General features: G+C 46.3%; 1 protein-coding gene across 1 annotated transcript in view; it reads left to right on the forward strand.

The window, feature by feature from the left end:
- The first annotated feature begins 3,058 nt into the window (after positions 1 to 3,058).
- Positions 3,059 to 26,669, forward strand: part of AKT2 (AKT serine/threonine kinase 2) — a 74,695-nt gene continuing 51,084 nt past the window's right edge. The window contains exons 1-5 of the mRNA XM_075323658.1: positions 3,059 to 3,162; positions 18,532 to 18,652; positions 25,202 to 25,336; positions 25,743 to 25,854; positions 26,100 to 26,259. Coding sequence (XP_075179773.1) covers positions 18,607 to 18,652; positions 25,202 to 25,336; positions 25,743 to 25,854; positions 26,100 to 26,259 — 453 coding nt within the window. The 5' untranslated portion in view covers positions 3,059 to 3,162; positions 18,532 to 18,606. The remainder of the gene's footprint in view (positions 3,163 to 18,531; positions 18,653 to 25,201; positions 25,337 to 25,742; positions 25,855 to 26,099; positions 26,260 to 26,669) is intronic.

The raw sequence follows: 26,669 nt of genomic DNA on the forward strand, positions 1-26,669 counted from the left end.
TTTTTTGTAGAAAAAAGCCGATTTCATGCGCTATGGCTGCTGCCCCCACCATAGACAGAGGGGAGCTGCATCCATAGCGCACGGAATAATTGACATGCTCATTTTATGAACGCACGGATTTGGGTCAAAATTTTAGCACCCAAATCACTGCGTTCATAAAAGCATCGTGCGCACGTCTCATGCACAATCTTCATAGATTGTATAGGGGACGCAGGACGCATGCATTTACACTGCAGGGCAATACACAGCGTAAATGCATGCAATTATGCAACGTGCGCACGAGCCCTTAGGGTGAATGAAAATAACTTTATTAAACAGTAGACAAATGACAATACAAAAAAACTGCTTTTTGGAAGCAGCTTTTTTACTGCCAAAAGAGCAGGTTTTGGCTTACCCCCCCCCCTACCCCCAAAAAAAAACTGCAGCAAAGATGCAATGTGTGAACATAGCCTAAAACTCCAGTCCACTCAGGAAGGGACAAAGATAACTGGTCCATAAGGCCTAAGACACACGGCATGAAAATCGGAGCGAGTGGAATGAAATAAAACATCGCATTCCACTCGGACAAATAATACCCTATGTGCCAGATCCCATGAGCGATTATTTTCTCAGCCCTAATCAGACCGAGAAAACAATCGCATCATGCTGCGGGTGCAATACGATCCTGGTTTCTCTGGCACCCATTCAAGTCTATGGGGCGAGAGAAAAATCGCACTGCACTCGCGGTACACCGGTGTACTGCGAGTGCAGGGCGAGAATGGCAATAGCCGGCAACGGAGGAGAGAGGGAGATAAATCCCTCCCCTCCGCAGCGCCGGCCCTCCCATCCTCAGCACTGCTCCTCCCCTCCGCAGCTGAGGTCCAATCGCATGATCGGACCTCAGTCGCAGTGACACTTGCATGACACTCGGCACCCACTGTGCTGCCAGCGTGAGCCGAGTGTCATGCGAGGATCGCAGTAGATCCCCGTGTGGCCCCCTCCTTATAGCCATCATTCACCTGCAGAAAGAGGGAAGGCCTAGCATCCCACACCCCCGCTGATCAGCTGTTTTCGGTGCCGGTGGTGGCAGCAGTTGGCTGTTAAATGCTCAGTTCCAGAGCTGCGCGTCATCTGATAGCGACTGGGGCTGGGTACTGCACATCTGCCTCCCATTCAAATCAATAGGAGGCAGATGTGCAGTACCCGTCTGCAGTTGACAGGGCAGCTCCTGAATTGAGCCTTTCTGGCTGGCTACTGCCACTGCCGGTTCCAAGAACAGCTGATTGGCAGGGGTGCTGGATGTCAGACCCCGGTTGATCAGACCTTGATGACCTATTCTAAGGATAGGCCATTAGTAGTGGAGAAACTCTCTAAGCACAGTGCTTACAATCTAGACAGCAGCGGTGGTCGGCCTCCTTGGCAACAAGCTGTAAACAAAACAAAAAAAGAACAGTTTTAATATCTATTTTAAAAAGTAGTAAATTCATGGAAAGGTAGAGATACACATTTTCTGGATGAAGTGTACCTAAAAAAAGAAAGGTCTAGTTGAAAATTGGCTCTATGGAAATGGTTTACCTAAAAAAAGCATGTGGTCATTAATAGCTTTTTGAAAACCACAGTAAGCATCAATAAAAAAAAATATATCAGCCAGGTTTTCATCCACATAAGGGTACGGATCCACTTGCGTTTTGCACGGACGAGTGCAATCTGATAAAACACCGGACTGCATTCGCACCAGTGAAAAACTATGGGGCAGTGTCCATCTGCGATTGATTTCTCATGCCATAGCGGCCTGCGGAATGAATCGCAGCATGCTGTGTTTGTCAGCGAGTCTCGGCTCACACCCCCCCATACAAGTCTATGGGAGCGTGTGAAACATCACACTGCATTCGCATGTCGTCCGAGTGCAGTGTGATGTACGCAGAGACAGGCCGGGCAAGAGATGGGGAGAAAGTGCTCCCTCCCTCTTCTCCGCAGCTGTGATCCGATCGCAAGATCAGATCACAGTCTCACGACCTTTGGCTGACGCTCGTAGCAGAGGGTCATTAGCATATCGCTTCGGAAGCTGTACACAAGGGGAACCGTACCCTAAGGCCACACCTGGGTCCCATTAACCAGGGCCAGCACTCAGCACTCGCCTCTGTGTGCATTGCATGTAAAAAGCGGGTTCAGGAGCTGAGCCTGCTCCATACAGCGTGGATGTCTGCTGTGTCAGTGAGGGTGTTCAGCTGGCACCTGAGCATTACTGCTCTGATCAGAGCCATCTCCAACCACAGCAGGTCGTCAGGAGCAGACATATCATTGGTGCAGTCTGTGCAGCTGCACAGGGGCCCAAAGCATAAGGGGGCGCATTGCCATAGCAGGTGTAATTGTGCATGATGATGAGATACTTTACATTAAAGGGCCCATTTACTATTCTTGCACAGGGACCGTCTTCTGTCTGTTTCCGCCAGTGGGTTAACTCTATAGTATGCCATTGAAGAGGATGGAAATGGGGTGCTGATGGCGTTGTCATGGCCGCCAGGGGCCTACTAATACTAATAGCCCCCGTATATGCCATGAATGTAAGCCTACAAAGCTCCGAAATGTTATAATACACTGCAATATTATCGTATATCTGTGTATAGTACAAGTGACTGCCATTATACGTCCCTTTTGCAAAGCAAGGAGGAAAAATCGAAAGCAAAGAGAGGCCCACAGGGTGGCGCAAGTACCTGCATTAACCTGGCGGCGGCTCTGCAGCAATAACCGCTACTTTTGACTCTGCCCTGAGAGATATATCATAGCGCAAAGCAAACTGGAACGCAATGGCGACGTTCTTGCACGCACAATAGACATTGCGGCGCTGTTGCTAAGCAACACTAGATCCAGATTTATATTCTGTTTTATAGTCTAATACTATGGTCACAGACATCTAATCACATCCCAGTACACCAGAAATATCAGCTCCATATTTTCACCTCAGAATCCCCTCAGACATGTCAGCGCAGGGCATTTGCCCTCATCAAAGATGGCGGACGGAGTCTTTCCTGAGATTTTTTTTTCTAGTTTTTTTTTTTTTTCTTTTACGGGCGGATGTAGGCGGATATGCTTGGCCTCCATTCTCTGTAGCGCCGCAACTTTCGTGAGGAGGGAGATATGAGAACGGAGAACTGCGGGGTGAGCGGAGCCTGACTGTGGGAGGTAAGCGGCAGGAAAGGCTTGGCTTGCGGCCTAGTCCGCCATCCTCTTAATAGACGGTGAGGAGGGGGATATAGACGGCTTGGAGGGGGCGGACGGTGAGCTGTACACAGAGGCCTAGGGGCACTGCACTGCTTCTTCACACGCTGGCCTACTATCTAGTCCTGCTTGGTGGTAAACAAGCTGAGGAGGCCAGTGTGGGCTGTCCTGAGGCTGCTCCACTGCCCTCCATGTATAGAGTCCACACACTACATACTACAGAAAACCGCAGTGTGTAATCCTTCCTCTAATATATTTGTGCATTTTTATTTTTTTTTAAACCTTTAACACTAAAAACTATATATGAAGCCACAATTGCATTGTTGTGTGGGGGATGGTGACCATTAATCCCTCAGGTTTGGATTTTTGGTGACTGTCATGTGCCATATTGGTAGCCATTGCGGTTCTTAGTCGCCTACATATTGCACCGGAGTGGGAGACTCGCTGTAGATGGTGTACGGGATAGTAATGGTAGTAAACGTTAAGGTCAGGGGTGCAACGGAAAAATTTGTGGCTCCGGTTATTTACTATTTCATTATATTGCCCTTATGTATCCGACTGGCAAGGCTCACTAGGTTGTAGGGGACACCTTAAATCTTGAAAGCTGGGGATCCCCCCCCCCCACCTCGCACGTGCCTAAAATCAGATATTTATGGCATAAGGGCTGATTCACACCACTGTATAGCAGTCGTATTATAATACCCACATGTCGGGTGACCAAAGTTGTGCAGGCGACTTTTCAGAATTGATTTTTATAATATAAATTTAATAATTTTGCTGCTAAAGTCAAACCCCAGTTAAGTCCATCACATCTTGAGTGTGTTGAAAATCGTATTTTTGCGTTGTGCGACACATTCTCTGTAGACTGTGAGCCCTCGCGGGCAGGGTCCTCTCTCCTCCTATACCAGTCTGTCTTGTACTGTTAATGATTGTTGTACGTATACCCTCTTTCACTTGTAAAGCGCCATGGAATAAATGGCGCTATAATAATAAATAATAATAATAATAATAATAATAACATTCTCGCCTCATAGCCAAGACAGGATTTGGGGTCCAGGCCCCGGGTGCGGTTGCACCACCTGCACCCACTATCGTTACGTCACCCTGGTAGTTACCCCATGATGCATCCTAATGAAAAAAACAAAAATCTGCCTAGTGTAAAACTCTTTGGGACCCTTTAAGATGCATCAGACCATATAGCGGTTGTATTTTCACATCTTTGGGTGAAAATTGTGCCCTTAAGGTGACTGAATGTCAGTGTTGCGTCAAATTTAATGATTTCCTTTTTAGTGTTGCGTTTCAAATTGTTGTGCAACGTCGCCCCAGCCTGATACAGACAGATAAATACAACCGCTATAATGTGGTATGAATTAGCATTTATGCCATTAATATTTTGAGGTGGGGATCTCTGCTTAGTTGGTGCCGAAATTACGATTCTGCCTATTTGGATATGGAATTGGGATGATGCTGCGCATGTGCACAGCCCTTTAATTAGACACCTGTATAGGAAGTATGTTCCATAATCTCTTTTAGACCTGGAGGTTGAACCCTTATCTGAAAGCTAATTATCCTGTGGATAGCTATAAATGGCTAAAACGGAAACGAGAGAGGGTATGAAACTCTCGTAGGCCAAATTCAGCCGGACCATGTTGCCCGAACCGGTCTGGCGTCTCCTGATCCGAATTCAGTGGCTTCGTTGATGTACTCAGACCGCAATTCACGGGTATCTTAATTCGGCCTCAAATTATAGGCTGAGTTCACGCAAGTTTCTGAACTGAAATCTGCATCTAAAATCAGCACATGTGCCACACTTGGGTTATGTTCACACTGTGCGTTTTTGCGGGGTTTTTTTTCCCGCTGCAAAACCTGATCTCTTGGCAGTAAAAAAAGCCGTTTTTTTGTTGTAACTTGTCTTCAGTACATGTTTGAATAGTTTCATTCATACCAGCAAAATATATAATATAATATATATATATATATATATATATATATATATATATATATATATATATATATATATATATATATATATATATATATATATATATATATATATATATATATATATATATATATATAAATTTTATTTTGCTGGTATGAATGAAACTATTTAAACATGTACTGAAGACAAATTACAACAAAAAAGATATATAATTTTTTTTTTTTAATAGCATGGATTTGCATGAAACCAATGAAACAAAAAATGAAAAGAGGAAAAAAAACCTCCAGCAAACATGCACTGTGTGAACATAGCCCTATTCATTTTTTTTTCTTCAATGCACATGTCAAAATATTGCTAGGCCAGTGGTTAAACCTATGGATTATGAAGGAGAAAAATGTGCTTTAACACAACAGAAATTGATATGTTTCGGATTTAAAAAAAAATGAATAAATATGCAACAAAAGCCAGTTTCGGCACAGATTAAAAAAAAAAAACAAAAAAACAACCCACAGCATGTGGATAAGAAGTTCTAACTTTTTATTTGTTGTCAATGGAAAATTCTTAGGATTTTAGGTGCGCAAAATCCACAAACTCAGTCTAAAATATCTGTCCTATTCAAGAAGTGGGTGATGAGGTACAGATGGGTGTGGGGTCCAGCCTCCGACAGTCCCATGGTGGGTGCATGGAGTGGAGCCACTCTTCTGTTCTAATTTTTAGCATTGTTGGGATCCCTAGTGATCAGAATACGGCTATGTGCACATGCTGCGTTTTTTTGATGCCGCGGTTTGGTGCGTTTTTGGCCGCGTTTTGCTGCGTTTTTGATCTCTGCGTATTTCCAATGCATTGCATGGAGGGGAAAAAACGCAGGAAAGAATTGACGTCCATTTTTTAATTTTTTTTTTTTAAGCTCAAAAACGCAGCTTAAAAAATAGTTGTGTGCGGACAGCAAAAATGAAAACTCATAGACTTTGCTAAGGAAACAAAGTCATGCAGTTTTGAGGCCAAAAACGCACCCGAAAAAACGAGCAAAAACGCACTGTGTAGACTTAGCCTACCACTGATTATGTTGGGAATAACCTTGTAATCTCATATACTTTGTGTCATTTTCTAGATCACTGCTGCCTGGCGGTGAATGGAGCAGTCTTATTTACAAACAGTAAATAAACACTTATTAAATAGGTTTGCTACAATTGTATCCAGTCTGCACAGCACCCTGGACTCCTAGATGATCTAATTTGCCTGCACTAATAGGGTATGTTCACACACAGCTTTTTTTTTTTTTTTTTTGGTGCCATTTTTTTTTTTTCTTGTTGCAGATTTGCCTTTGTTTTATGCAAATCCAAGCTGCTTTTTACAGTCCCAGCAAAGTCTGGGATTTTTTTTGAAATCTCATGCAAACACCTGCAGATTTTTTTTCTGTTTTGTCAAATACCTGCGTTTGTTTCTGCAGATTTCAAAAAATGAGCATGGAAATTCTTTGCATTGTTTTTGCAATGTTTTATCATTGATACAAAATGGGGTGTAGAATAAACTCACCGAAAACACCACTAAAAAAAAACGCAGATGACTCAAAGATTTCCTGCCACAAGATCAGGTTTTGGTCAGGAAAAAAACTTGCCAAAGAAGCCCTGTGTGAACATAGCCATACATTGAAGCAAACGATCAAAGTGCTAGAAAGTTTTCAGCGTCTAGTGGACCTGTGCAGCCGTGTTCACACTGTGCGCTCAAGATTTAGCATGCAGACTCTGCTCTATGGTACAACTCATGGCAGGCGGTAGACATTAAGGTTCAATGGGATTGTCATACATGTGTTTTTGTTTTTTTTTTTTTTCTTTTTTAACAATGCAGGTAATTGAGACTAAAATAATTTTTGCAATTAGGTTTCCTTAAGAAAGTTCGCACCGTCTTGCAACTTTGTCATTTTTTGCGCCGGCTTCTACAGGCTTTGTTTTCCCGGCACGTTGAACTTTGATGTGGTCTGTGATCACAAATCAGCTGAGAAAAAAAGCTGATAAGGCTATGTTCGCACGTTGCGTTTTTTACCGCGTTTCTGCAGCGTTTTTGTGCCAAAACGCATGCGTTTTTGATTTCCAGCAAAGTCTATGGGAAAAGCAGAAATCCTGTCTGCACTTTGCTTTTTTTTCTGCAGCGTTTAATTTGCATATTTGTGGTCAAAAACCATGCAGAAAAAGAAGCAGCATGTCAGTTGTTTTTGCCATTTCTGCAGCGTTTCCTTAACATTGGAGTCAATGAGAAATGGCAAAAAGCAACCAAAATCACAATTCCTGCGTTTTTCATGCTTTTTACCTGCTTTTCAACTGCGTTTTTGGCTCCAAAAACGCATGCTTTTCTGGGCAAAAATTAATGGGTTCTAATGTTCCTTTACACACACACAATAACCGAAAATTTAAATGTAAAAAATTAATAAACTTTAGCTATTTTTCTGTTAAAATGTGCATAACCACTATTATTACATTAAAAATGATAATTTCCCATATAATTTTATTAAAAGTTAATTTTATACTTTTTTTCTCTTTTTTTCATTCTTTTTGACTAATTCAACTTTATTTCTCAGTGTCTTGATGTCAAAAACGCATCTGCAGAAACGCAGGTGAAAACGCAGGTAAAAAGCGCTAAAAACGCGGTAAACACATGCGTTTTTAGCGCTAAAAAATTGTCAAAAGCCATTTGGTCAAAAACCAAGGGAAGGAAAACGTGCAGAATTAACTGCAGGTACTCCGATGCAACGTGCGGACATAGCCTAAGAGTCACAACCTCTTAATTATACTGTGAAATGAGCTCACTGACTGATTCTCAGTTAAACCTTTCTATAGCCATCGCTAGACAATGCAGCTCAAAGGCTATAGAAGGCAAATGGTGCCAATTTTTTGACACCCAGACAAGTCAATTTGCCCCAAGAGCTGATTCCTGCGACAGTGTTTAATAATCAAGCTTTGCTCCCAATTTCTGGCCTCCTCGTGTGTCTCCTGAGCTGAACTAATATCCTGGTAGGCATATATGACGCTGATAGTTCGGGTCAGGAGACCCGTGGTCAGGTCAGGAATTTTTGCGGTAACATGGGACTGTAAAACATGTCCGCTAAATGGTCATGTGAATGAGCCCTTAGGCTGCACACAGAGCCGCTCTGGTGGTTTTGACTCATTCATGCGTTACACTGGTTATTAGCAGCCATAAAAGCTGATCACAGCGACGGCTTCCCTTCCAGAATAGGCCATCCATATGAGACAACCCTCTTATACACTCCTCAACATTGAAATTGCCCGACCAAGAAGGAAAACTTTTGGAATTATGTAAATAATGGGATTGATTATTCAAATGAGGGAAACAACATTTTGAAATTTCGATGTATGAGTGCCACGTGCAGAAATCCCGGCACTTACAGCCTCGGCTGCTATCAATAAGGGTGTTGACGGCTGTCGAGGAATGTTCTGCCGCACTGAATGCACTTGGGCAAGTCATCAAGATCCGCTGCTGGCAGCTTCCATTGCAATTTCTGACCAATGATACCCAGATGTGCTTGATAGGAGAGCACTCCGGAGATGCTGCAGGCCATGGTAGCACATATAGGCCACTTAGGCTGCATGTTGCTGGTGCCAGTATGAGCAACCTATGTGTTGCCATCTGGAAGAATGGATCCTTCATGAAGGCTTCTGCATGGGGGTTGTCCAGCTATTATTAGGGTCCAAGACAAAAGTGAGACTAATCCCTGAAGAGGACACGCCACCATTTCAGCCTCCATTAGCACCATGATAGGCTTTCAATGCGGTGCTGTAAAGTCAATGGAGGTCTGCCTTGTAAGCCAATATACAAAATGCCTTTTTGCTTGTGTAGACACCTTTTGTCTTCGTATGTGACATCTAATTTCATTTCCAGAGCCGAATAAATCACTATGTGCCATCCTTTAAATGTGAGGAGACCACATGGCCTTCATAGGAGAACATCAGCGTGGTCGTAATAGTGGGTGGGATGGCATAATGTGCACTAGCCAGAATACTCTTATCTTCATTAGTTCACTAAGGCCCTGTGCACACTAGACGTTTTTTGTCGTTTTTACCGTGTTTTTGTGCTGAAATCGCTGTGACATTGCTTCCCCAGCAATGTCTATGGGTTTTCAGAAGTGCTGTCCAGTGTTTTTTTGTAGCTGCATTTTTATGGTGACCACTAAAACGCAGCATGTCAATTATTTCTGCGTTTTTCACTCAGTGAATTCAATATGCAAAAAACGCACCAAAACACGGTAAAACGCGTTTTTTTTTGCTGCAGGTGCGTTTTTTGCGGACAAAAACGCAGCGTGAAAAAAAGCGCCTAGTGTGCACTTAGGCTAACAGCTCGGCGTTACATTGATTTGGCTGTTAAAGGGAACCTGTTAGATGCAATATGCAACCATAACCACGAGCAGTTCTGGGTCCATATTCCTAATCCCTGCCTAACCGTCCCAGGCTATAGTAGCATAGATAAAAAGATCTTTAGGAAAAGTATTTCTTAAGATCCCATATGATATGCTAATGAGGCCAGGGACTAGTCGCAAGGGTGTTACTTGCCTTGGCTAGTTGGCCCCCTTAGCATATAAGCACACCTCTGTGGGTGTGCTAACATGGTAATGAATGTGCATGGTCGCGCTCACCTCTCCACCGCGTCCATCGCTGGATTTTGGCTCAGTGCGTGTGATCCTGGACTTTCGGCCATGTGCACTATGTGTTTGAAGCTAGGATGCGTACACCCGACTTCATAGAGCGCATGACCGGAAGTCCAGGATCATGTGCACTGAGCCTAAATCCAGCGACTGATGCAGAGAGGTGACCGCGACCATTCTCTGACGATGCACATTCAATAGCATGTTATCGTGCCCACACGGGTGTGCTTACATGCTAAGGGGGCCGACTAGCCAAGGGAACGAACACCCTTGTGATTAGTTTCTGGCCTCATTAGCATATCATAAAGGATCTTTGGAAATACTTTTTTCTAAAGATCTCCATCTCTGCTAATAGATACAGGGGCAGTGCCACCGTGAGCAGCCTGTGTGACCTAAACATCCCACCATGGCTGCAGCTTCTCCAGACTTGTCTCCCATAGAGCTCATCTGGGCATCATTAGCCAGCCATTGCACAAGGAGCTGCCAGCAGCGGATCTTGATGATTGTTGTGCCCAAGTGCATTTTGGTGCTGCAGAACCTTCCTCAAACCACCAGTAATGACCTCTATGATGGCACCCGAGGCTGTAACTGCCGGGACGTCTCCGTGTGACGCTCATGCTCAATACCGAATAAAGATAATTTGTTTAATCTTTTCATCATTTGCAGATCATTAACGCACGTCTCCATCCTGTGATTTCCATCATTCCACCTTTTTTCTTCCTTGGGGTTGCAATTTCAATCTTGAGGTTGGTAGATTCATTCTTGGACATAAACTAGAAGTCCAGTCTTGTCAGCGGAGTCTGTATTATTGCACGAGCCCCTAGATTAAGGCTAAAATCGTTTATTTTTAGGCAAAGCCCGGAGTGCATTTAGCAGGAATGGAGCAAAGAAACCAAAACTAGCTGTGTCATTGCAGCCTTACTTTCTTGTTTCCTATGGTAATTGTGCTCTCCTCTGCTCCGTCCTATAGTAGCGGCATGTTCCTAATCTACGTGTGGCGGTGTCTTTGCCCATTGATGATGTATACATAGTGTTGGCGGGGGGGGGGGGGGGGGGGTTGTGCGCTGTCATCTACTTCCTCTTGTGTGTGAAGTAAACACGCTGCACCCCGCACAGACCCGCATGGTCACAGCAATGCTTCCACATTGTGATAATTCCTATGAAGCCGCGGAGGTACCTGCGCAGGGTGCACAGAGGGGAGAGCAGGTGACCGCAGACTGTGCCCCATAAAACAGAGGGAGATGCTCGATCTTCTTAAATGGGCGAAATTGCAAAGTGCTTGCGAAAACTAACAACTTTGCAATTTTACGTCATATTAAAAGTCTCCATCTTCTAGTTTACTGTTCGTTTACCTAGGTTAGGCTACTTTCACACATCCGGTTTTTGCAGTGCGGCTCAATCCTACTCAAAAACCTATGCAACGGATTCGACGAAAAAAACGGATCCCTTGCATGTTTTTTCCATGCGGCCCGTCCATTTTTTGACGGATGCGGCTTGATACTGAGCATGCGCAGTTCAAAAAAACGCATCCGGCGTCCATAGGCTTGCATTGTAAATCACGCCGAATCCGGCGTGATGCGGGGGGGGGGGGGGGGTGTTTCGCCGCACAAAAAAACGTGCCAGGCAACGTTCCATCCGGCCGCCGCATCGGCTAAATATGCCGCATCTGGCAACAAACGGACGCAAGGCCATGTGGCACAATACGGCGCTAATGCCAGTCTATGCGAGGAAAAAACGCAACCGGCAGCAAAAAAAAAAGGTTGCGTTTTTTCTGCAAAGAGCCGGATTGTGCTGCTCAGCAAAAAACGGATGTGTGAAAGCAGCCTAAGGGTTTCAATAAATCAGACGAGTGCAATCCGATAAATTGCCCCTGGACCAGTGTTGTTCAGTGGGACAGTGCAGATCTGCGGGATTCTGGTTTTTTTTTTGTTTTGTTTGTTTTTTTTTTATCCACTGCATGAGAAAAAAAAAATTTGAAATCGGTACAATGCGAGAGGAAAAAAACATCCCATCCCAGTGCCACCCAATTTTCACAGATGCATTACAATTTTAGGACTCCAAAATTGGAGGAACATACAACTGGGAGGTCTTAATCATGGAAACTGTGAATGGTCCAGTAAAAGATTAATAGCTGTTGACTAAAAAACAAACAAAAAAGTTGCGCGCTGATGACGAGAAAAAAAAAAATCGTCCCACTTTTCTGGATGAGAATGGGACTGTGTATGTATGTGTACATATGCATTGTGTGTGTGTGTGTGTATAATATATATATATATATATGTGTATATATATAGAGAATATTATATATAATATATCTCTCATACACACACTATAGCTATGTGTGTATGTATATGTATACACACATAATGTTGTTTTTGTTTTGTTTTTTTTTACTCCTGCAAACATAAGATAGATAACAAACCGTTAATGGATCCTGCAAAAATAATTTTTGTGAACTCAGCCTAAGGCCTTGGTTTCAGTCGTCTTTTGCACGAATGAGTGCAATCTGATAAAACATCGGATTGCACTCATACCAGTGTAAAATTATGGTGCAGTGTCCATCTGTGATTGATTACTGATGCCATATCGGTATGAGAATTGCAGCATGCTGTGTTTGGCAGCGATTCTCTGCTCACAAGAAGCCATACAAGTCTATGGTATAGTTCTGAAACTCCGCACTGCACTTGGATGTCATCAGAGTGCAGTGCAATATATGGCGAGACAGGCAGTTGAGAGGAGAAAGTGCTCCCTCCCTCTTCTCCGCAGCTGTGATCTGATCGCGGCTGATGCTTGCAGCAGAGGGTCATTAGCATATCACTTCCGAAGCTCTCGCATCCAAAGCTATGCGCAAGTTGAACCAAGACCTAACTAGCAAACTTAGTCTGCGGTGGCTGATTACCTAGAAGGAGCACCGCACTTGTAAATTCCGTGCCTTAGAGCATGAAAGAGCTGTTCTTAGGCCGCCAAATCACTGTATCTGGCTAGTGTCCGACTTCAAGCGCTCCTCCGATTCTGAAGGCAAAGAAGTCTTCTCTAGCTGAACGGAGAAACCCCATTTGGGCCAGTGGTGCAGCCAAGTCACCGGTCTGAACGGTCAATCTTCATGAGCGCGTCGCCCCCTTGCCGGCACATAGGAAGCCGGGAGGACGAGGAGCGGTTTAGTCCTGAACAAAGAACACTGCCATAATCGTGGAATAGCGGCAGCAAATTATCACATTCACCCACTTGGCAAATCCAGGCGCTTCACTATAAGCAGCTATTGCACAAACCACTGTGTTCCGGCCCCTGCCGAAATCTTCATCAAAGGTGCCAACGGGCATCCAGTGTGGGTGAATTGGGAAGTTTATACACATGCTCCGGGAAACTATTACTGATGGGTTGTATCCTCATTTATGGACACTAATCCAGGGTCCTTCAATTGGATTACTGACCGTAAGGGTACCTTCACACTTAGCGATGCAGCAGCGATCCGACCAGCGATCTGACCTGGTCAGGATCGCTGCTGCATCGCTACATGGTCGCTGGTGAGCTGTCAAACAGGCAGATCTCACCAGCGACCAGTGAACAGCCCCCAGCCAGCAGCGACGTGCAAGCGACGTTGCGCTTGCACGGAGCCGCCGTCTGGAAGCTGCGGAGACTGGTAACTAAGGTAAACATCGGGTATGGTTACCCGATGTTTACATTAGTTACCAGTGTGAGCAGGGAGCAGGGAGCCGCGCACACTGAGCGCTGGCTCCTTGCTCTCCTAGCTACAGTACACATCGGGTTAATTAACCCGATGTGTAATGCAGCTACATGTGCAGAGAGCAGGGAGCCGCGCACACTGAGCGCTGGCTCCTTGCTCTCCTAGCTGCTGTACACATCGGGTTAATTAACCCGATGTGTACAGCAGCTACATGTGCACAGAGCAGGAGCCGGCAGCACAGGCAGCGTGAGAGCTGCGGAGGCTGGTAACTAAGGTAAATATCGGGTAACCACCTTGGTTACCCGATGTTTATCTTGGTTACAAGCTTACCTCAGCTGTCAGACGCCGGCTCCTGCTCCCTGCTCGCTTCATTTGTCGCTCTCTCGCTGTCACACGCAGTGATCTGTGTGTCACAGCAGGAGAGCGGCTTTGAAGAAAACGAACCAGGGCTGTGTGTAACGAGCAGCGATCTCGCAGCAGGGGCCAGATCGCTGCTCAGTGTCACACACAGCGAGATCGCTAATGAGGTCACTGCTGCGTCACAAAAAGCGTGACTCAGCAGCGATCTCGGCAGCGAGCTCGCTGTGTGTGAAGCACCCCTTAGACACTGCGGCCTCTGGCCACCTTCTTATCTCTCCTCCATACATATGAATGGTCTGGGGCAGATTAGTGCCCCTTTAATTCCGAGGCTCAGCGGTCAGCGCGGCCGCCGGCGTAGGGCAGCGGAGTCAGGTGCACTTTGTCTTCCCATTAATAACCAGTGCTTTGTTTGAACATGGGGAAAACACAAAAAATAAGTGCAAACAGAATGATTAGCACTATCCCTGGTGACCCATCTGTCTCCTGCGTTTCGATCCACGCCGGCCCCCTGCTGCGATCTCCTGATGAGATGAGCCCTGGCAGAGGTGTTTACTCTCCGCTCCGCCGGCCCCTGGGTTATTTTCTCCCCCCTCTTGGTTTTGGGCTGTGTGCTGATAGAAGTTTCCAGAGAGATAAGAATTTGCGTATTATTGATGCAGCGCACAAAACAAACATTCTGCAATCTGCCGTGTTTCCACTCCCGATGGGGATCAGAACAGGTTGGCATCATGGCCGAGCCCCCCTCCCCCCAGTACTGGTATAGTAATGGAGAGGCCGGGGCGGTAGTAATCTAGGGTGCCCCAAGTGTGGAGACACCATGTACCCATCCGCCGGTCTCTGTCCCGGTAGGGTATTCCTATTGCACTTGTTTGTTTTCTTCCCGTAGGGTGCGGCCTCTGCTCCATTCACAAAACTCACGTGTTCACAGATAATTCCCACTAATAAAGAGGAAAACTGCACTCAAGTGGACAGATATGGCCTGACTAGCACTCTGCGTGGTTTCAGTGTACCACTAGCACATATGGTGCTTCAGGTTACTAGTATAGACTGGTTCTCAAGCATTGGCCAGTGGATGATGGCAGTATGTCGCGTCATCCTCTGCCCGATCGGATGGTACAGCTATAGCGAGCCCTGACTGTACCGAGCAAACGGATGCGACAAATGCCCCAGGTGCTGTGCAATTATATAGCAGAAATAAATTGCATGGGGATGGTGGTCTCCTGAGCCACCACAATCTGCCGCCTGTAGACTCCAGCAGCCCTCCGATCTGCAGATATCATTCCTGGAGGCGGCCATATCTACTGGGATTTATCATGATGCTGACTACTCGTGATGAGCGAGCACTAGTGTGCTGGGTACTCATAAGTAGTGATGAGCGGGCACTACCATGCTCAGGTGCTCAGTACTCGTAACTAGTGATGAGCGGCCACTACCATGCTCGGGTGCTCAGTACTCGTAACTAGTGATGAGCGGGCACTACCATGCTCAGGTGCTCAGTACTCGTAACTAGTGATGAGCGGCCACTACCATGCTCGGGTGCTCAGTACTCGTAACTAGTGATGAGCGGGCACTACCATGCTCAGGTGCTCAGTACTCGTAACTAGTGATGAGTGAGCACTACCATGCTCGGGTGCTCAGTACTCGTAACTAGTGATGAGCGGCCACTACCATGCTCGGGTGCTCAGTACTCGTAACTAATGATGAGCGGGCACTACCATGCTCGGGTGCTCAGCACTCGTAACTAATGATGAGATGGCACTACCATGCTCGGGTGCTCAGTACTCGTAACTAGTGATGAGTGAGCACTACCATGCTCGGGTGCTCAGTACTCGTAACTAGTGATGAGCGGGCACTGCCATGCTCGGGTGCTCTGTACTCGTAACTAGTGATGAGCGGGCACTACCATGCTCTGGTGCTCAGTACTGGTAACTAGTGATGAGTGGGCACTACCATGCTCGGGTGCTCAGTACTGGTAACTAGTGATGAGCAGGCACTACCATGCTCAGGTGCTCAGTACTCGTAACTAGTGATGAGCGGGCACTACCATGCTCGGGTGCTCTGTACTCGTAACTAGTGATGAGCGGGCACTACCATGCTCTGGTCTCATAACGAGCAGTTGGACACTCTGATGGGCACAACTCGTTACCAATTATAATGGAACTTATGGAAAAATGCTTGAGTCCCCCATTGACTTCCATTATATTCGGTACACGAGTCGCACCCGTCCAAGGGTCCAACTGCTTGATAAGAGTACTGAGCACCCGAGCATGGTAGTGCCCGCTCATCACTAGTTACGAGTACCGAGCATGGTAGTGCCCGCTCATCACTAGTTACGAGTACCGAGCACCCGAGCATGGTAGTGCCCGCTCATCACTAGTTACGAGTACCGAGCACCCGAGCATGGTAGTGCCCGCTCATCACTAGTTACGAGTACCGAGCACCCGAGCATGGTAGTGCCCGCTCATCACTAGTTATGAGTACCGAGCACCCGAGCATGGTAGTGCCCGCTCATCACTAGTTATGAGTACCGAGCACCCGAGCATGGTAGTGCCCGCTCATCACTAGTTACGAGTACCGAGCACCCGAGCATGGTAGTGCCCGCTCATCACTAGTTATGAGTACCGAGCACCCGAGCATGGTAGTGCCCGCTCATCACTAGTTATGAGTACGGAGCATGGCAGAGTTTCTCCTTTGCATAGAATTTCAGAAGTGTTTTCCCTATTATCTCCTCCTGTGTGTTTATGGCACCACTGAGTCACTCAGTCCTATGGGGGATTTCCAGCGAATAATTAATGTGGATGGAAATATTTTGCTTGGAATGGTAATCTGCCCCCCCCCCCTGCGTTGCATAATGGAACGCATGTATCTGCAGGACTCGGCAACAATGAGCCGGAGCGTGCCAACCAAGCCATCAGTGTCGCATCATTTGGGAAATCCTCATCAGTGAGGGAACGGTGCAGTGTTATTTTAGTCCATTCATGTATATTAGCTGCTGACTCGTCCAGCCTGGCTGCATTTAATGATTGGGGGAGGGGGATGTGACACAGGATATTTTGCGGGTGTAATGCAGAAGCTGCAATGTGGATGAGATTTTAACATCTGCAAAAAAGAAACTGGCCAGAATGGAAGCTGCTGACTTTTAAATCCACATATTGGGAATTTACGCTGCAGATTTCACTGTTTTGTAACACTGGTGAAATTTATGCCACAAATCCACTAGTGCTATATTCACATTTGCCGTGGATCAGTGGCGGCCACTTTGTGCACAGATCGTCTCCGTTGATGGAGCCTGGGGTGGGCAGCGTTGCATTTTGAGGTTCCCTCCTTTTATCACCTGCCTTGTTTTGCCGCACTGCCTCCATTATTTATGGGCAGGGGGATGGCAATGCTGGTGCAAAAAACAGAAACCACACGGATCAATGTAAGTGAATAGGCTAGGACAGATGAGCTTCTTTTTTTTTTTTTTTTTTTTTTTTTTTTTTTTTTTTTTTGCGGGGGGTGGCTGCATTTCATCATAAGGATAAGTGCACACGTTTAGGACTTGCTGCGGACATTTTTGCGACTCTTTGCAGCAAATACGCAGCTGAAAAAAAACATGTTTTTGATGCAATTATTCCCTTTCATCATTATGGGTGGAATCTGCAACCATGCCGCGTTTGACACATCCATGTTTCGCCGTTGGAGTACAGGTGGTCTATAGGTGTTCTGACCTATATGGGGGTGGCACAGTCACATACATAATGTGTTAAATCGGCCTTAAATTTAGGCTGTTTTCTGCAGACCCACCCAAACTTTGAATGGTTATGTGGTCCTGCATGTGTTCCAATAATGTCGTCTGGGGGGAGACGTTTCGCCTAATCGCAGTTTTGCTTTTTCAGTGGGGAAAGTCTATCATTGGGTTTTTTGCCCCCTTCCAGTTGGAAACATATAGCTCCTTGTTTATCGGGGATTTGGGAGCGTAAGCTGTGTCCGAGGCGTCTGATAGGTTTTCGTCTCCTCCTTCCGAGTATTTCTTGTATCTGTTCTACTCGGAGCCCTTGTTTACAGTGCAGATCTGCTATGGATACGGCTGTTTTCAGAAAGCAGCCATATGTCCTATCCCATGGAAATGACAATAAACAGCTCTGCCTCAGATAAGGAGCCTTGGGGTGAAGCGAAGAGGAGGAAAACATGAAAGTAGAAGTAATTAGTAGCCAGGACCGGCAGCTCGAATAGTAATCTGCAGCCGTTGGTTTTCTGTTTGCAATACCAGATCTGCAGACTCGCTCCTCGATCGGACATGTGATAAGTGGGATGTATGTATGTATGTATGTATTTATGTATGTGATCCACTGTTTTGGGGGGGTTTAAATCATAGAAAGGAAACAGTATCTGGATAGTCCCATAGATGACCATGATGCTACATTAAACCAGTTCACGGTTCCTGAAGCATTACAGCAGTGCCATCTTGTGCCCATAACTTCTGATTAACCACAAGTCAGAAGTTACATCACAATTGCCAAATGCAAGTCTATGAGAGCCATAACAAGGCTCTCATAGACTTTTTTATTGAGTTGTGACCTCTGGCCGCTCCATGAAATAATGCAGTTACCAGCAGCTCACAAATCACCGGAGACTACAGTCTGTACATTCCGGCTGTCACGGTTGTATCTGCTCGCTCACTGACGTCTGTCCTTTTTGTTTCCTCCTCAGAACCTGCACCTCGTCTTATCCGTGTCCTCTCTGAGAGCTGATTGATCACACCCGAGCCGCCATCTTTCCATCACCATGAATGAAGTAATGGTGGTTAAGGAAGGTTGGCTTCAAAAAAGAGGTAAGGAATTTTTTTTTTTATTTTGGGGGGTGGGGGGGAATTGACACGATGGAACAAAATGATACCATGTTTGAGAGTCCGGAACAAATGACCTCCCCTTCACGATGTGTCACTTAGGACTGCAGGACTTGTCTGGTTGCCCTTAGGTGACCTCGGGTGAGTTTCCCATGCCCCGTGCAGCTCTTTTTTTGGAGAGGGGAGTCCTGCACCTGTTCTTACCCCCCAGTAACAGGGATGGGACCAGTCAGGACTCGGTCTCCTCTGTCCAAGAGCCCACAATCAGCCGCAGGTTTGGTGCGCACCTCCTTGGCATAGTGCGTTTCTAGCCTCTTTGGACTGAAAAGCTGTTAAGTTAAAGCCTCTATACACGCGCTTCACATCGGCCTTTAATAATGGATCCAGACTGACCAGGTAACACTAGCAACCAGATCGTCCTGATAGCAGAGGAACAGCGGGTCCTGTAACATTGCTGAGGAAAGCTACCTCCGCTCCCCTGGATTGTAGCCCAGACTTTACTGCTTCACCTGGCCTCCGCTTTTTTGGGATTTTTTTTTTCCTATTTATTTCATTTTATTGCATTTAGTTACTCATTTACATTAAAGCATGTATGTGGGTTTAAAAATAATTTTTGCAATCGGGTTTCATACAAAAAAATAATGGTAATTAAAAAAACATACATGCTTTTATTTTTTGAATTATAAGATGCACTTTTTCTCCCATCGAGTTCTGAGTAAAGTGAGGGCTGCGTCTTATATTCTGAATGCAGCTTTTTGGGGGGGGGTGGAGAGGGGTCTCAGGAGGCTGGAAAAAATTCTGCAGCAGCTGTGCAAGGTCTGTGGGGTCTGCAGCGGCTGGTGCTGCGGCGACTGTGCCGGGGGGGGGGGGAGGGGGAGAGAGTCTGCAGCGGCTGGTGCTGCGGCGACTGTGGCGGGGGGGAGTCTGCGGAGGCTGGTGCTGCGGTGACTGTGCCAGGGGGTGGGGGGGAGTCTGCAGCGGCTGGTGCTGCGGTGACTGTGCCGGGGGGTGGGGTGTGGGGAGTCTGCAGCGACTGGTGCTGCGGCGACTGTGCCGGGGGGGGGGGGGGGGGGGGAGTCTGCAGCGGCTGGTGCTGCGGCGACTGTTTCTGGGTTGTGTTTTTTTTTTGTTTTTTTATTTTGGAACGCTCGGCTATCAAGTGCTTGCTGACCAATGACCGCGTATGCATACTCGGCTGACCTGAGCATGCATGTGCATCGTAGGAAAAATAGTTGCAAACTAAATGAATTTTCAATTTTCAGCTGACAAAGTATATGGCCAGCAATAAGTAAATGGGTCTATGTCGGGTATAATTGAAATGGCTAGAGATGAAAATATTGCAGCAGTATCGAATACTCCTCTCCATCTGTATAGTGAGCAGCTGAGTGACAATGTGCTGACCGTCATGGGACGCTTTCCTGGGAAAAGTATCGGAAGTGTCATAAAATGCAGCATTACAAGTGATCCTTAAAAGGGTTTTACAAGAGCTCATGTCCCCAGGCGTGCTTTGCTTAAGGCTATGTTCACATTTCCGTTGTTTTGCATCAGTCACATGCGTTGCTTGACGCATGTGACTGATGCGTTGTACAACGGATGACAAAGAACAGAAATCATTGTCGGACTCCGTTGTGTGCGGGGGACGGAGCCGAGCGGGGCTGTGGCGCTGAGGACGTCAGTGCCGCGGGGACTGCAGGGCTGGGGACAAGTGTGTACACATGCGGAGTGCGGGAGGGGGCAGAGCCGAGTGGGGGAAGTGTCGGCCTCCTTGCACACGTATCCAGGGTAAATATCGGGTAACTAAAAGCAAAGCACTTTTTGCTTGGTTACCCGATATTTATCTTGGTTACCAGCGTACACCGCTTAGCAGTGGCTCCCTGCACACGTAACCAGTGTAAATATCGGGTAACTAACCAAAGCGCATTGCTTGGTTACCCAATGTGTATCCTGGTTACGTGTGCAGGGAGCCAGAGACCATGCGCAGCAAAATCCTACGGATTGCGCTGCTCAAAAAACTTTACAGGCTGCGTTGCTCCCGCCCGGCGGTCAGTTAAAAAACAACTGACCGCGACACAGCGGATGCAACGCAGCATCATCAGTCGCAATCCGTCACTAATAGAAGTCTATGGGGAAAAACTGGACTCCTGCAAAATATTTTGCAGGATACCGTAATTCCTCAAGGCGACGGATTGTGACTGATGCAAAACGGAAGTGTGAACCTAGCCTTAGAAGAAGAAAAACCTGTGCTTTATTCACCATCCCCAGGTCCAACGCTGATTCTCCACCACTGCCCCAATGTCTGGCTGTAGTGCTGTTGGTGTGATGTCAGCGTGGACAGAGCCACTGAGCTCACTGCACTAAATTGGCTGCAGACAAACTACGGATGCTGAGAGCAGTGGTAGAGACCTGGTGCTGGACCTAGCAAGGGTGAGTGAAGCACTTGTTTTTTTTGTTTTTTTTTTTGTTTACTGCAAACCTGTTCTGTCTAGAGCCGCGTGCATAACTCTGCCCCATTTTGTTACGTAAGGTACGTAGGTATACTGTGCACTCGTTGGAGGTTTCTCACAGGGATTATGGCTCCCCGGATTTTCCCGGGGTCTCGTTATTATTCCGAGCACATCTTCCCTCTGCGGCACACATGCTTCACTTCACAGGCGGCTTGTGTAACACACTTTGATGCCGCACAAAGGAAGCCTGCCGTCCGATGCATCAATCAGCCGCGTAATTAAAAGTATTTTTAAAACCCGAGAGAGACCCCCCCCCCCCCCCCTCCCCCGGACTGGAGCGGTGGTCCTCATCTCTTTGTGCGGTGCTTGAATGGGCGATCGCCCTCTATAGCCTTTGCCCCCGGGGCTTCCTGTGATTCCGTATAACCCCGCCTGACCTTTCTGCATTCCTAAAATACCAGAGGCAGAATCCTAATAAAAAACACACCCCCGCATAGTGAGCGGGGAGCGGAGGCCCCAGGTTTTCCTGCTCCTTTATGTCAGTGTTATCGGTCACACAGACCAGCGGTGTTATAACCGTGCGCTCAATCATATCCCATCCGTCTGGTCCAATATAGCCGAATGTGGATATTGGTTATTGTCGAATTTTCTAGATCACTATTGCCTTGTTTCCTCCATACATGAATGTTTTTGTTCTGTGGCTGTGTATTTTGCTGTCTTTGCTAATTGCAACAGACCCTGTGATATTATCAGCGGCCGGCCATCTCTTGTACAACCCGGGGGTCGGTGTCACTTCCTCTGTGCGCTCTCCTCTCAGTAAACAGCCGGGGACGTGTACATGGCGGAATATGGCATTGAAACTGATGGTGTGCACATCACAGCCGTGCAGTGGTGAATAAACCCATGAGTTGCGTAGTGGTGAAACTCGACAGTCTGACATGCTGGCGGATTCATGAAATGCATCGGTGTGACTTACTGGTGCGACGGTGAAAAAACATAAGACGTGTAATGGGAAAACACAGGGGCAACGCTAAGCTGGAGCGTCTTGTGGGGGGAGGGTAGGCTGGCGGAGCGGCACTCCGGCACAGGGACTGAGGCTGGCGCAGTAGGGGAGGCTGGTGGAAAAATGCTCTGTTGCAAGGGTGGAGGCTGGCGGAGTGGCACTGTCGCGCAAGGGTGGAGGCTGGCGGAGTGGCACTGTCGCGCAAGGGTGGAGCGATGCTCTGGTACAGGTGTGGAGGCTGACAAAGGAGCACTCTGGTGCAAAAGTAGAGGCTGGCATGGGGGAGTGGGAGTCTGGTGATGCTCTGACGCTGGGGTGGAGGCTGGCGGTGCGACGCTGACGCAGGGGTGGAGGCTGGCGGCGCGGCTCTGGTGCGAAGTGATAAATATCAAAGCTCCATGCATTCGCGCACTGGACAGGATCCGGTCTCCTATTTGGGCACACATAGACTCGCTGTCGGGCTGTTTGCGGCTGCAGAGCTCTCAGTGCATATGCCAAACAAGCTGGCGGCTGCGCGGTGTCTGCTGCCTTTGTCCGGACGCTATATGCTGCTATTCCTCCCACATAGGCTGTGATCGGTGCCAACACTTGTCTCATTGCTTTCATTTTAAAATGCCTTCCCAAATTGAGAGTACGAAGGAAAATCCTACAGCTAACCCGCAGTGTGTGTGAACCTGGCCTATACCGGCGGCACGTGACTTCTGTGCAGATGAGCCGCGGGCCGAGTCCCCGCCTGACATGTCGCTGGTAAAATTAGCTCTGATTAGCGGCTATTTCTGGAAAGTTGTGTAGAATTACCTAGCGTAACATTAACCTATTCCCTACACGAGGCACGATTCTTCTACCTTAGAGGAAAGTAGACGGCAAAAAGGGAAAAAAAAATGTAAATATTGCTGGAGCTGACATCAGAGAACAATGGAGAGCACGCTAGTCGAGGTGTAGCATATGCCCCCCCCCTGCTGTGCTTTCTGGCAGCTTTGCAGCTCCCGCGGTCGGCGGAGCAGAGATGAGCATGTGACGACCTTTGCTCTGTTGCGCGCTGTGTGTCGCTGCCTTTATCCCGGGGCCACGACGCTGACGTTTGTCCTCCTCCTTATGAGCGGTGTAGATATTACACGCAGTATCTTACAGGGGGGTGACGTCAGCCTTTATAGTATGGCCGCCTGCCAAAAACCAGTTTATATTACTGGAAATAATGGCGAGGAGACGGATCGCGGTTATTTTCACTTCACTCTTCAGTGGTTACAACTCTGAAGTGTAAGAAAACACACACACATGATAGCAAAGCTCTCCTTCCCATTTTGACACTTGTATATGGTTACAGGGTACAATGCTGGTGTACATAGTGCCTATAAAAAGTCTACACACCCCCTGATTATGTAATTTTGCCCATAATCTTCCCAATTCAATTGTAAAAACCAAATGGAATATTCCTTGATGGAAAAAGAACAAGTGCAAAAATATTCACACCCGTTAACTAATACTTTTGTTGATGCCCCCTTTAAATTTCTGGCCACATTCAGTCTTTTTGGGTTTAGTTGACCGGCATGGCATATTTGGAATTGGCAATCTTCCCCACGTAGCTGCAAAGTGTACAGCGCCCTCTTCAGGTCCCTGATATTTATTTTTTTTGTTTTTTTTTTTCCCTTTTGGATTCTAGTCTGGGTCATTCCAAAAGTTTGATCTTCTGTTGAGGCCATTATTTTGCAGATTTGGATTTTTTTTTTTTTTTTTTTTGTGCTGAAAGGTGAAATTCCTCTTCAGCTTTTTAGCAGAGGTCTGATGGTTTTGTTACCAAATTGACTGATACAGTATTTGGAACTAATTATAATTCCTTTCACCTTGACTAAAGCACCAGTTACAGCTGCTGTAAAAACAGCCACAAAGCACAATACTGCTTCCACCAGTCTTTACTGTAGGTATGGTGATCTTTTGCACCAAACTTAATTTGAAAAAGAAAATCCAAAAAGTTCCTCCTTATCTGACCAGATCACGTTTTCCAACAAGATTTTGTCAAATTTGATGCAGGTTTTGGCAAAACATAGCCAGGCTTGGCTTTTTTTTTTTTTTTTGTGAGAAAAGGTTTCAGTCTTGCCGCCCTACTGCACAGGCAAAATATATGGAGAATATGGGAGATTGTGACATGCAGTGCACACCATTACTTGCCAGAACTTTCTGCAGCTCCTTTACTGTTATCTTTGGCTTCTTTGCAACCACCTGGACCTGACTTTTTTTTTTTTTTTTTTTAAAAAAAAAAAATAAAAAAAACAAAAAACAAAACGCCTTTAGCTCCGTTTTCTAAGATCCGTAACATTGTCATATTTCAAGATCTGGGGGCTGTGCAGAAATGCTGATCTCCTGTGGCTGACCGATCGCAGCCGGCGGTCACAGGAGGGTCAGGTGACTCCATCTGTCATACCAATCCATTGGTGCCCTGTGATCACGTGACTGGGCTGCCGATGGGAGCAGGGAATGATGCTCTTCCCATATGTTAAATCCCGCTGTCAAGAGATTGACAGCGGGATTTAACTAGTTAACCGTAGCGGGCGAGGCTACAATCCACCCGCGCCTGTTGGAGGCACATGTTAGCAGTTCAGATCAGCTGACCTGTTCAGGGTAAGATGCAGGCTCTGCATGTGAGCCCGCATCAAAGGCAGGGACACGACATAGGGCGCATCAGTACGTCCTAGGTCGGTAAGGTAATGAGCTCCCTTTGCTGTGTTGTAAGCTGTTTACAGACCACGGCTTTTGCTGTAAAATTCAGCAGAGGAAAGTCACAAAAATTCAAGCTAAACTTTATGGGGTTAATCAGAATCGCTGTAATGATGGCGGCCGTGAACTGACTGTAACATAAGTGTAAATGTGGTTGCCTAATTCTGACACTCACATCTCCAAATATGAGGGTGTTCACACTTATGCAACCACATTTATTCATTTTTATCCCCCCCCCCCCCACCTCCAAATGATTTGTTTCTCAAAGTATTTGTACATATTACGGGTGATATTAAAAGTGAAAAGGTTCTGGAATTACTCGTCTTGGCATCATATTGTTGGTTTGTGATGCCCTATACATTCTCTTTTCTATAGGTGAATATATAAAGACCTGGAGACCCCGATATTTCCTTCTGAAAAGTGATGGCTCATTTATCGGCTACAAGGAGAAGCCGGATTCCTCCGAGCACAGCTTGGTTCTCCCTCCGCTCAATAACTTCACTGTAGGAGGTAAGTCCCAGAATCTGTCACCAGGTTTTGCAGTATTGTAGCGACAGAGACCCTGATTCCTGCGATGTGTCACTTACTGAGCTGTCTGCTGTCATTTTGATAAAATCAATGTTTTCTCTGCTGCAGATCTAACAGTTTTATACAGGGCTTATGAATATGCTGGACTACCTGCAGCACGCCAAGTAGTCCTGTAATGATAATCTCCTGCTGATTAAACAATATCAAAACTACACTAAGCAGCTCAGTAAGTGACACATCACTGGAATCAGGATCTGTCTCCGCATTATGCTGGTCTCAGATTAAATGACAAAAACCTGATAGAATCTATTAACCCAGTATGTTACTGGATCCAGTTTACACGTCCCGGCCTGTGACAATGATAACGTCCATGTAAATCTCTTCACAGAATGTCAGCTTATGAAAACAGAACGGCCTCGGGCCAACACCTTCGTGATCCGCTGTTTGCAATGGACTACAGTTATCGAGCGCACTTTTCACGTGGACACCCCCGAAGAAAGGTACAAGCCCAAAAATCAATCTCTCACAATGTAATAGACCGGGGAGGGGTGATGATCTGGACTACAAGCTCCATTTTTGCCCAGCACTTTCAGCATCCATAATTGCAATGGAGGCAGTTAATAGATTTTTTTATTTTTTTTATTTTGGGGGGGCTTCTGTCAATGAGCGAATCTTCTAGTTAAACGAACACTCGTGCAATATTATATTTTGTTTTTTAGTAATAATCCCATTATTTATTACACAGGGAGGAGTGGATGAGGGCGATCCAAACTGTGGCCAACAGCCTGAAGAACGAGGAGAACGAAGAGGAGGAGGAGGCCATGGACATAAAGTTTGGTTCTCCCAGTGACACCCCGAGTACGGAAGAGATGGACATAGCAATCTCCAAGGGACGACCCAAAGTAGTAAGGAGCCAAAACAGAGATCTGTCGTATATTTCTACAATTTATGGATGGACTGTTGCATTTACCCCCCCCCCCCCAAAAAAAAATCTTTTGCTGCTAGGTGTCAGTGATTGATCCCCACCGAATTGGCATATTCTACTGACTATGGTTTGCAATACCTTTTTTTTTTTTTTTTTTTTTTTTTTTTTTTTATGGCCTTGACACCCGTAGGGATTTTTATTTGTGTATTTGAAGCTAAAAATTGTGTTTTTATTATTTTTTTTTATTTTTTTTTTTTTTTTTTAGCAATTTGCTTTCATTAATATTTTGTACAGTTTGGCTTTACTGACTGTGCACTTTGATGTGCTCTGTGCTCATTAATCAGCTGAAGAGCGCTGAAAAAGAGAGAGAATTTGTAACGCTTCTACCAT

This window comes from Anomaloglossus baeobatrachus, chromosome 9 (genome assembly GCF_048569485.1).
Source record: "Anomaloglossus baeobatrachus isolate aAnoBae1 chromosome 9, aAnoBae1.hap1, whole genome shotgun sequence".
Taxonomy (NCBI): Eukaryota; Metazoa; Chordata; class Amphibia; order Anura; family Aromobatidae; genus Anomaloglossus; species Anomaloglossus baeobatrachus.